This window comes from Sus scrofa, chromosome 6, assembly GCF_054392235.1.
Source record: "Sus scrofa isolate SSC_HxYL_T2T_F1_AM1 chromosome 6, Sscrofa_HxYL_maternal_Yorkshire_Landrace_v2.0, whole genome shotgun sequence".
NCBI lineage: Eukaryota > Metazoa > Chordata > Mammalia > Artiodactyla > Suidae > Sus > Sus scrofa.
The window spans coordinates 158,306,105-158,318,607 of NC_139388.1; the positions used below are offsets into that span (position 1 = coordinate 158,306,105).

At 34.4% G+C, this 12,503-nt stretch overlaps 1 protein-coding gene across 19 annotated transcripts in view; it reads left to right on the plus strand.

The window, feature by feature from the left end:
• The window catches only part of OMA1 (OMA1 zinc metallopeptidase), a 177,154-nt gene that overhangs the window by 2,267 nt on the left and 162,384 nt on the right, over window positions 1-12,503 (plus strand). For all 19 annotated transcript variants that reach the window (XR_014808190.1, XR_014808185.1, XR_014808187.1 and 16 more), the window contains exons 2-5: window positions 5,108-5,626; window positions 8,585-8,813; window positions 11,434-11,607; window positions 11,707-11,814. Coding sequence is in view for 10 of the 19 variants with exons in the window: in XM_084964976.1 (XP_084821102.1) it covers window positions 5,127-5,626; window positions 8,585-8,813; window positions 11,434-11,607; window positions 11,707-11,814 (1,011 nt within the window). In the remaining 9 variants the exon portion in view is untranslated. The remainder of the gene's footprint in view (window positions 1-5,107; window positions 5,627-8,584; window positions 8,814-11,433; window positions 11,608-11,706; window positions 11,815-12,503) is intronic.

Below are 12,503 nucleotides of genomic sequence, written 5' to 3' on the forward strand. Positions count from 1 at the left end.
AGTAGAAGACATTCTATATTTGCCTTAAGTACACTTTCCTATTTGAAATAAATCTTTAAACAGTTTTTCTTTTGGAGGGCCCATCGTGGCTCAGTGGTAATGAACCCGACTAGGGTTCCATGAGGATGAGGGTTTGATCCCTGGTCTCACCCAGTGGGTTAAGGATCCTGTGTTGCTGTGAGCTGTGGTGTAGGCCAGCAGCTACAGCTCTAATTGGACCTCTAGCCTGGCAACTTCCATAGCCACAGGTGTGGCTCTTAAAAAAAACAAATTTTTTTTTCTACATTTGCCCAAATGCCATAAAAAAAATAGTAATTGCCTTTCTGAACTATTCTGCTATTCATTTAAAAAAAACAAATTTTTTTTCTACATTTGCCCAAATGCCATAAAAAAAATAGTAATTGCCTTTCTGAACTATTCTGCTATTCATTTAAAAAAAACAAATTTTTTTTTCTACATTTGCCCAAATGCCATAAAAAAATAGTAATTGCCTTTCTGAACTATTCTGCTATTCATGGATAACCTTTAATTTTTAAAATTTCATAGTACTTAGCAGTTAATGAGAAACTGTATTTTAGTATCCCCTAATAGTCTTACTAAAGTGCTTTTTTTTCCCCACTCAACTTGCAGTCAAGGATTGAATTTTATGCTGCTTCTGTAACTCACATGCCACCCAGCCAATGAAAAAATCTTACTGGCTGCTCAAATACTAATTTTAAAATGATTTCCAGGCTTAAAATATTTTATCACTTTTCAGCTGTGTTCAAGAAAGGAAAAGAAAACTAGAAAGTATCTTGTTAATAAAGTCAACTGTTATATATCAGCTTGGACTCTACTGATTTAAACTTGGCAGTAATTTTAAAAGGGTTAACTAAGAGCTAATGTTTACTTAGCACGTCCTTTATTCACATTATACATTAAAAATGCAAGGGCAGAATTATAAAGTATATTAAAAATTGAGTAATTTTCAAATAGTTTGATGTATAAATAATACTATTTGTGAAAACTGATGTTCTGAAGCATCTTTCCAGGTAATATTGTATTAGTCGAGGTTGCATTAGGTTTATGTATTTGCCCCCTTTATTATGAAGCTTTTGAACTACTCAGAAAACAGAAAAAATGTTTAATGAGCACATATAGAACCACCACGTAGGTACAAAGATTAACATTTTACTGTATTTATGTACTATGTGTATATACTTTTATTATAAAATTTGAAAGTTTTATTCATCATGAAGAGTTCAGCAGGTATTTCATGTGTAAGATATTCACGTACATAACCACATCATATCGTTTAATAAAATAAGTGATAACCTATAACCTAAAGGCAAATTCATATTCAAATTATTACGCTAGTCCCAGTTGTCTTCTAAAGCTAATTTTTTTCTTTCACACTAGGATCTAACCTAAGTTCAGAAATTAAGTTAAGTTGTCTCATTTTAGTATAATCTTAAAAATAGCATAATGTATAGTTGATATACAATAAATTGGACACACTTAAACTGTACATATGTTTTGTCGTAGGTGTATATCTGTGAAAACAACTCCACAGTCACAGTAGTGAATATTTTACTTGTCCCTCAAACTTTGTAATCTCTTATATTTACCTCTCTATCCTCTGATTTCTCCATAACTATAAATTAGTTTGCATTTTCTGTAGTTTATATTATAGAGCTGGAATCATGGAGTATGTTTTTGGGAGGGAGAGTAGTGTTTTTCCTGTACTTTTTTTTTTTTTTTCCTGTGTATGGGTCTGACTTCTATCATTGGCTAATACAGAAATCAAATTGTTTTTGTGTATTGCTCTTGTATTCTGCCACATTAAACTCATTCTAAGGGTTTTTTTTTTTGTAGATTTTTTTGGATTTTATCAATATACAATCATGTTACCTAGGAGTAAACACCCTTTTACTTCTTTATTTCTTGTCTGAATGCCATTTATTTCTTTAGTCATGTATGCGTTTATTTAATTCTATTGCACTGACTATAATCTCCAGTAAAATGTTGAATAGAAGTAGTGGGAGCAGACATCCTTTTCTTGGTCCTGATCTCAGGAGGAAAGTATAGTCTTTCATCAATAAATATGCTGCTGGCTACAGGTTTCTGTAGACGTACTAGTTTACTGAGAGTTTTTAAATCGGGGATGGATGTTGGATTTTATCAAAAATTTTTTTGTGTCTTTTGTGCTGATCATGTTGTGTTCTCTTTTTTGAGGTAATTAACTTTTAGGGTGAGTTACATTGATTAATTTATGAATTTTGATTCAACTTTGCATTCCTGGGACAAACCTAACTCTGTCATGATGTGTTGTCTTTTTAATATATTGAATTAGATTTCCTAAAATATTATGAAGATTTTTTTGTATTGATGTTCATGAGAGATACTACTCTATAGTCTTCTTGTAGTTTTTTTTTTTGAATCTGTCTTTGGCTTCGAGGTAATGCTGGTCTTATGAAATGAATTGCAAACTATTCCTTTTTAATTTCCCAGAAGGGTTTGTGTAGAGTTATTAATAATTCTTCTTTAAATGTTTGGTAGAATTCCCCAGTGAAGTCTTTTGGTTCTGAAGCTTTCCTTGTGGGAAGGTTTTTAACTACAGATTCACTTTCAAAGATTGGGTATTCAGTTTATGTCTACTTGAGTAAGCTCTGATAATTTGTATCTTTCAAGGAATGTATCCATTTAATCTAAGGTGTCAGGTTTAAGATTTTCTCTTTCATTGGTTTTTGAGAAATTTGATATACCTTGGAGTGGTTTCCTTTATGTTTCCTGAGGATATGATTTGTTAAACTTCTTAAATTTGTGGGTTTACAGGTTTTATCAGATTTGGAAAAATTTTGGTCATTATTTTTTCAAGTTTTTTTTTTTTTTTTTCTTTTAGGATCCAATTGCGTATATATTAGGTCACTTGAATTATCCCACATGTCATTAATAGTCTGCATTTTTTTTTTTTTTCTTTTTCGACTGCACCCGTGCCATATGGAACTTCTGGGTCAGGGATGGAATCCTAGCTGGAACTGTGACCTGTGCTACACCTGCAGCAACAGAGGATCCTTAACCCACTGCGCTGGGCTGGGGATCAAACCTGTGCCTTCTCAGGGACAAGCCAGATCATTAACTCACTACACTACAGGGGAGCTCTGCTCTACGCATTTTTTTTTTTTTTTTTTTTTGCTCTATGCATTTTTTAAAGGCTGTTTTCTCTGTGCATTTCATATTAGATGGTATTTATTGATTTCTCAAGTTCAAAGTCTTTATTTCTGCAATGTCTAATCTGGTACTAGTGCTAGTCTCATCCAGTGTAATTTTCATCTAAGACATTGTAGTTTTCTTATATAGAAGTTTAGTGAAGCCCTTTTGAAAAAATATATTCCATGTCACTATATAACATGCTCAGACTTTCCTTTAACTTCTTAAAAATATGCAATATAATAACTATTCAACTATTCACTATATCTTGTCTGCTAATACTGTCTCCTGTGTTATTTAGGAGTTAGTTTGTAATGATTGATGTTTCTCATAATCATGGATCACACATATTATTTAGGAGTTAGTTTATAATGATGGATGTTTCTCATAAGCATGGATCACTATCCTGCTTCTTGCATGCCTAGAAATTTTAAGTTATAAATTGTACTTTGTTATGTGGTAGGTATTTTTATATTCTTATACATGTTCTTGAGCTTTTTTTCTAGAATGTGCTTAAGTTACTTAGAAACAATTTGATCTTTCTGAGTGTTGCTTTTAATCTTTGTTAGGTAGGAGTAGAGCAGCTTTTAATCTAGGACTCATTTTTCCCTAATGTTGAGGCAGAACCCTCTGAGTACTCTACCCAGTGCCCTGTGAATTAAAAGGTTTTCCCATTGAAGGGTGGAAGCAGGCGCTCTACGCTGCACTGTGTGAGCCCTGCACATTGTTCCTGACCTGCATTGAAGGTGTTCTTTCTCAGCTTCAGGAGTAATCTTAGACACGTTTGCCCTGATCACGATTTAGCTCAATACCAGAGGTGGGTTTTCTGCACATCTCTGGAGTTGTTTCTCTGTGCAACTCTCCTTCCACCTGTCCTCTGCTCTGAGCTCTTGCCACTGTGGTCTACTTGAATTCCCAGCTTTATCTCTTTGATTTAGGGGAACCTGGGCTGTGCTAGTTTTCTCTTTTTGGCATAGTGGCCTGGAAGCTCTCTCCAGGTAGTAGCAAGCTGGGGCAGCCGTAGTGCTCGCCTTACCTGTTTCCCACCTCTCAGGGATGACTGTTCTTCATTGCCTAAGGTCCAGAATGTCAAAACCGTTGTTGTACTTGCTGTTTTATTTTTAAATTGAAGTATGGTTGATTAAAAATATTCTGTTAGTTTCATGTATAGCAAAATGATTCAGTTTTTTTAATGTGTATGTGTGTATATATATATGCCATAGAGGGAACTTCCTATTTGTAGACTTTTCGATGATAGCCATCCAGACCACTGTGGGATGGTGGGGTGGTACCTTATTATGGTTTTGACTTCCTTTTCTCTAATAATTAACCATGTTGAGCATCTTTTCATGTGTCTGTTGGCCATCTGTGTATCTTTGGGAAAATGTCTATTTAGGTCTTCATATTCTGTTTTTCAGTTGTTTTTGTCGTGTGACTAAGCATGGTCCCTCTTACTCCATCTTGCCCCAAATCAGAAGTGCCAGTATTATATTTGGAAGGAACAAAGTTTTTATTTTAAAAAAATACATTTTGTCAGATTTTACTGTTCCCTTAAATACTCTTTCCCCCATTACTGCCAATTACTGAAACTTAATGCTGTTTCTGTTTAATCCATTTCTTATTCCCCAGATAATTTAGCTGTTAAAATAAAAATAGACTCCCCCAACTAAAAACGAAAGCTGGAAAGAAGAAAAAAAAATCCAAGTTTTCAAAGTACATGTTGTTGAGTAAAAAAAAGTAAAGTAAAACTTCTTTGGTTTTTATTGCAAAGAGGCGTTGCTACAAGGGTAGTAAGTGGAAACCCAAGGTAATTTAGAGATGTGCTAAAGGAAGAACAGCGTTTTTGTAGGTGTTTTTTCCCAGTTTGGTAAATAAAGTGTTTTGCTTAGATATTTATAGTTTATATTTTGTGTTGCAGATAATCAAGCGTAACAAAGATGAGCTTCCTCTGTGGACTGCAGTCTGCTGCTAGAAACTGTGTTTTCTTCCAATTTAATTTACTGACCAACTGGAGAAAATGTAACACACTAGCTATAACCCTACTGGACTGTCATCAAGTGAAAATTAACCATATAGTGAATAAATCTCAAGGCCTGAGAATTAATCAGGGTGATCGATTGGCTTTTCTGCCTGAAAACTTTGATTTCTATCGGACTTTTATTGACAGAAGAGCAGGATGCCTCTTGGACACCAGAAGTAAGGGAATTTGGATGATTACCCGCAAACGACCTGCATGGAATGACTCTTTTTCAAGACAGCTAAGGATGAAAGGTGTTCCAGTAGTTCCTACTCCTTCAGTATCTCGCCTTCTAAACTGTTTACCCACAAGAGATGTAAGGAGTTTCCACACTTCTCCGCGGTTTCACGCTGCTCCAGTTCCTCTCTTGTTAATGATTCTTAAACCAGTGCAGAAACTACTTGCAATCATTGTGGGCAGGTAAAATGCTTTGTGAAAAATAAACTTATATTTAAAAATATCAGTGAAAGTACACTTTTAAAGAAAACTTACTAGATTTTTCTCCCATAATTTAGCTCAGAATTAAGTTTCTAAACCATTAGTTCTACCTAGTTTTGTTATGTATGGTTTAATAATCTTGAAATCATTTATCACATATAGTACAGAAATGTGATTTTTAAAAAATTATTCTCATATATCTTTTTTTTTTAAAATCTTCTCCCTAGCATTATTTATTTATTTATTTTTGTCTTTTTGCTATTTCTTGGGCCGCTCCCGCGGCATATGGAGGTTCCCAGGCTAGTGGTTGAATCGGAGCTTAGCCACCGGCCTCCGCCAGAGCCACAGCAACGCGGGATCTGAGCGGCGTCTGCAACGTACACCACAGCTCAAGGCAACGCCGGATCCTTAATCCACTGAGCAAGGGCAGGGACCGAACCCACAACCTCATGGTTCCTAGTCAGATTCGTTAACCACTGCGCCACGACGGGAACTCCTCTTCTCATATATCTTGTGTAGACACTATTGAAAATATCTTATTTATGATTACAAGAATCAGAAATGTTTCTTATAGCTCATATGTAAGAAAGTACTTAGAAACTTTAGTTCATGGAATTTGAGGCAGTGGGTCATAAATCGAAAAACTTTGCTTAAGAAAGGGCTCATTCCTAGCCAAGGTAACTCTTAATTAGTATTTATTTATTTTTCTATTCTGTTTCTAGCAAATCTTTATTTTCCCTTGGTGAGCCTTTATAATAATGTTTTTGCAGCTAAATAATACTTCATATTTTATTTAAACCTCCCTTTCATAATTAAGCCTGTTTTCTCTTTTTTGCTCTGTGAACATTTAAGAAAGGTAAAGTTAAGCGTTGTTTCCTTATAAAGCTTTCTTATGTTTGATAACTATGAAGTGCCTTCTTACTTCCATACTAACCAACCCAATTTTCTTTTTCTGAAAAATCAAGAACCTGATTGTGTTCTTTATGATTAGGCACTGGCACTGAGAAAATATGCAGCAAATTTAACTGGAATTTAAGTAACGATTGTCAAAGAAGGGTGAACTAGTTAAACTAGTAAAACAGTGAAAAACAGCAGTAAAAACAGATTTTATTCAGAACTTTTGCAGTAGGACAAGAGAGACCTCAGTAAAGAATCAAAGTCAGTTCTGAATACAGCATGGGCTGGCAGGCAGGGTGAGGCTTGGTGGAGGGAAGATTACAGAGAGGAAAAATCAGGAGCAAGGGAGATTCTACCTAAGCTGACCTACCAGGGTTCTCCCTGAAGGCAGAAGGTGATCAGACCACCCTGGGGATAATGAATGATAAGGAACAGATTAGCTGTCAAGAGTGATCAGATATAGAGGATGGGAGATGCTGGCTGAATCGACCTAGCAGAATTCTTGCTAAAATTGAACCATGCAGGTTATGAACCCAGGAGTCCAGAAGTCAAGGCGTACTTGAAAAAGAGGTCAGGGGAGTCTTGAGTAGAGTTTGGTGGAGGAGAAAATCTTTGTCACACCTCAGCCCAAATTCTTGGGCCATTAGCTTTTTTTAATTCTTGTAAATCACTTATTTTTAACTTTCTGTTGTTGTTCCTAATTGTAAACCACCTAGACTTTTCTTTTAGGATATGTTTTCATACATTTTATTTATTTTTTGTCTTTTTTTTAATGGCTGAACCTGTGTCATATGGAAATTCCCAGGCTAGGGGTTGATTCGGAGTTATAGCCGAATAGTTAGTTATAATGAGCTGCATCTGCGACCCACACCGCAGCTCATAGCAACGCCAGATCCTTAACCCACTGAGTGAGGCCAGAGATTGAACCTGTGTCCTCATGGATCCTAGTCAGATTTGTTTCCGCTAAGCCACGACAGGAACTCCTGTTTTCATACATTTTAAACAAGGAATATCATAAACTTTTAAATTGGAAAGAAGCATACTTCATAGTTTAGTCTTTTTAGGTTGAAACACTTTAAAGGCATATGAGATGTGTCACTTAACAAATGACTTGAAGTTATTTTATGAAATAAATTTTGTCAAGAGAGTGATATATATGTTTTAAATTTTTGTTGCAATTTCATAGATGAACTCATGGGGAAAAATTTTTGTCCCAGTGCTGAAAACGCTGCTGGTTGTCAAAATGTCTCTGACCCTGATAAGCAGCAGAGAGTATATTTGTATTGCTGCCTGGCAGAATTGGACCCCCTCAGATGTTATCTAGAAAATCTCTCATTTCCTTATCTCCAGTGCTTATGCTCTTATTACCTCTCCTTTGCCATGTTCTTGAGGGGTTCGTGGAGTTTCTCTACTGAGCAATATTTATTTCTAAAATGATTGCTGAGATAGTTTCCCTTGTACCTTGCTGAAGTACTAGCAGATTGTGCCAGATGTCTGATGTCTGATGAGCAGCGGGGAAGTGCTGGTGAAAGGTACAGATTTATTCTGCCATAATCCCCTCAGATGTTTATTCAGGCAGTTTATCCCTACAGCACATTGCCTTCCTTGCTTGGTTTTCCTCATGACCTCTGTGACCTTGGGCAAGTTGTGTAACTTCTCAATGTTAACTCCGTTACAGAAGGTAAAATTATTAGGAAGATTAAATGAGATGACATGTATAGCAATTAAAAGAGTACTCTGAATGGGGTAAGCAGTCAATAAATGTTAACTAGTGGTAGTTGCAGTCAAATAGCTTCTCATTTAGCAGTTACCTTTAAAATAACAGAAAATTCCAATGAGCATTAGCATTTGTAACTATCGCTGTGTATAACTGATTAATTTTCCATCATTTAGCTAAGAATTTTATAAACTGAAAAAACCATCTATACAAAGGAATATAACAATTTAGATATTTGAGCAGAAACACTGTTGGTGTGTGCTTTAAGTTTCGGTGATATGTACTGATTCTATTATCAGAACTTTGAATTTTTCTTTTTGCTCTAGGGGCATAAGGAAATGGTGGCGGGCCCTTCCTCCTAACAAGAAGGAACTATTTAAAGAAAGTGTGAGGAAGAATAAATGGAAGCTACTCCTTGGTTTGAGTAGTTTTGGATTGCTCTTTGTAGTGTTTTATTTTACTCACCTGGAAGTGAGTCCAGTCACAGGAAGGAGCAAACTACTATTATTGGGGAAAGAACATTTCAGACTTTTATCAGAACTGGAATATGAAGCAGTAAGTAGTAAGAATTGTTTTTAATTAGATTGCTTGATGTAATACTCAAAGCAGGAAAGTTTCTCAACTATGGAGAGATAAACTACTTTTTAATTTTAATCTCTGATAGGAAATTAGCATTTTTTTCCAAAAGGCCTCAGACCTTGCATACTTAGTATTCCTACTGCCTCCAATGCCTTTCCTCTCGTTCACCCAGCTAACTCCTGCTAAACGCATGTCACTTTGAATGTTGCTTTCTCAGGAAAGCCTGCCTTGATTATCCTGACTGGGTTAGGCTGGGTGGCTACATCCGACTCTAGGGGGTATCTGTCATAGACTGAATTATGAGTAAGTCACTTGTAGTTGTGCTCAGTGCTTGGCCGTATTGGGCTTAGGTCTCTTACTTTTATTTTCTGTTTGCATATTGTACTTTTCTTTTAAAACACTTACCATTAGGCTGACATAATTATTTGCATAATTATTTACTTCCTGATCTGTCTCCTTGCGACACTAGCTTCATGGGGTCGGAGACCCTGTCTGTTTTGTTTATCATTTTATCTTAAGTACTGGCACACTGTACAAAGTAATGCTTAGCATATATTTTTTTTGAATACACGTATCTGTAATTTGAATTTTTGTACCTTGAAAATAAAGTAGAATAAGATGGTTTTTTTCCCCCTCGGACTTCACTTTTGGCAGTTGATTATATTTTTTGAATGCAAAGTAAAGTTGGAATTCAAAAGCTATAACTCCTTAGAAAGTATAAACTCAAAACATTTTTTTACCAGTAGTGAGTTCCTAGAGGACAAATCACCATTCTATCTCTTATGCTTAGCACATATACGATATAGACAAACCTCATTATATTATGCTTCGCTTTATTACACTTTGCAGATACTGCATTTTTAAAAATTGGAGGTTTGTGGCAATCCTCCATTGAGCAAGTCTGTTGACACCATTTTTCCCACAGCATATGCTTACTGCAATTCATATCTCTTTGTCACATTTTGATAATTCTTGCAATAAATAGTTCAAACTTTTCATTATTTTTGCATTTGTTACAGTGATCTATCATCTGTGATCTTTTACTCTTGCAAAAGAGATTATGACTCACTCAAGGCTTAGATGATGGTTAGCATTTTTTTAGCTAGGATTCTTTAAATATGTACACTTTTTTTTTAGACAGTGCTATTGAACACAATAGACTGCATAGTATAAATATACCTTTTATATGCACTGGGAAACCAAAAAATTCATGTGGCTTTACTTTATTGAGATCCTCACTTTATTGTGGTGGTCTGGAACTAAACTCAAAACATCCCTAAGGTCTGTCTGTGTATGTTCAATGAATGTTTGTTGAATTGAAGTCTTATGTAGCCTCACTTGACAGCTTTGTCCTGGTTAGGTCTTTATATCAGTCTTTATATATTTTTACTTTAATTAGGCTTCTGAGTTTGTCAGCGGAGAGTTAATTACCATGAAAACAAAAACAACAATGGTTTTTCACTAAAAAGTTTAATAAAGACAAAACCAAATTCTTACATACAGAGTTTATACAGAGATTTGAGATGTTTCTTAGAATAGTCTAGTTGGAAGCAAGTTTGAGGAAAGTGTTAAGATTTAGAAAGGCCTGCTATTAAATTAGTGCAGCCTCTACCATTTATATCACTAAGAAACTTAAAAAAATTATATGCATGTAGATGTATGTATTCTTTTTTCTTGTTTTTTAAACTACAAATGTAACCTGCTTGATATGAAAATTCAAACACATGTTCTTATAGGATTATTATAAAGTACTATAATTACATATATTGTTTGTTATAAGTACTTCAGTGGTTTTGTTTTAGACACTTTACATTGGTGACTTGTGCTTTTAAAAATGCTAATCAAGATAAAGATTTTTAAATTCATATTCCACAAGATCATCTATCTTTAATGCATCTCAAGGAAGAAGGTGACAAATGTCCTGATTCATATGTGAAAGAAATTATACATTTTATGGAAATTTGATATTTTCAGAATATCTTTAATTTTCTAAGTATACTTGAAAGAGTGTCATGAATATAGCTTCAGAAAAAGTGTCTTCATGTGGTGGTGAGTTTTAATTGGCATGGTATAGAGAAAATGTTATGCCCATTAGTTCTAAAATTTCAGTAATTTCCTTTCAATCCATGTGAATAAACACTTTAAAATTAATGAAGTGTCCTTTTTTGGTAGATGTTTAACATTTTTATGTTAGCATGTTATGAAAGTAATTTTCTTTTGTATTTTAGTTTCTTACATGAAATCTTCATTTCTCTAGTCAATGTTTTTGTTTTCTTAAATAGGAAAGTAGAAATCATATTTAAGCATTTCATTTGTTTATGGGCTACTAGAAAAGAAGAATGACATTTTTATTTCAACCAATGCATATGAAAAATCTTAGTTATTAGAATTTATTCCATTTGCAAGAAACCAGATCGCTTTTGCATGAATAATTCAAATTTGAAAAAAATTGAGTTATTTAATATATGCAGGTTTTTACATAATTAAAAATCAAAATGTTCAACAATAAGTAGCCATATAACTCTCCTTAAAGCAAAAGAAACATTTTGTAGAGCTAACACTCTCTTAAAGACTACTTTTCTTTTTAATCTTTCAGTGGATGGAAGAATTTAAAAATGACATGCTAACTGAGAAAGACGCCCGATACCTGACTGTTAAAGAAGTGGTTCATCATTTAATTGAATGCAATAAAGATATTCCAGGGATCTCTGAGATCAATTGGGTTATTCATGTGGTTGATTCCCCAGATATAAATGCCTTTGTGCTTCCAGTAAGTCAGTGTTCCCCAGTCTAATTTTTAATTGTTACATTTAAAGTCCTTGCCTCTTATGGTGTTCTAATTGTTAATATTATTTTCTTCATGATGCAGAATGGACAAGTGTTTCTCTTCACTGGGCTTTTAAATAGTGTGACTGATATTCATCAGCTTTCCTTCCTTATGGGCCATGAAATAGCACATGCAGTACTCGGGCATGCTGTAAGTACCTCAAATAAATGTTCAGTTAGAATACTGCTTGGAAGTTATTTAGCAAGTTAAATCGTTTAGAGAACTAAATTTTTTCAGGTTTTTTTAATGAAAGAATTTTGGTTTTTAGCAGTTGATTTATTCTGTTACATGAAAAAGTATCATTGGCTAATTTTGAGAATTTTTATGGTCTTTAGTATTTGATACTGAATAATTAGTGTTTCTCTTAAATACTGTTTTTATCACCTGTCTCTTTTGCTAAAAAGTAATTATTCTCAACCTCTAATTATTTCAAATTAGATTTTAAACATTTCATAATTATTAACGTACTTGTAATCTAGTCAGAACATTAACTGTAAGAAAGTGATGTTACTATTTAAGTGGTAGATCAGTTTTCTTGCTTTTTATTCATCCTCAGAGGATAGCTTAGAGTATCTTGGAAAACGTCTAGAATAATATGCCATATAATTAATGCAGAATAATAGTAATAATACCTTGCCATTTTACAGTTTACTGAGCTTTTTAATACATACTTCTCATTTGTAATTTGATTACCATCCTCGTGGGGTAGGTATTTAATATTCCTGTGTTATATAAGAGGGTTCTCTGTTTAACAGGACCCTAAGTACCATGCTAATGTCCCAAGCTGGCAGAATTGGGACTTTAACCAAGGTCTTCTGTCTGTAAGTCCAGTGCTACCT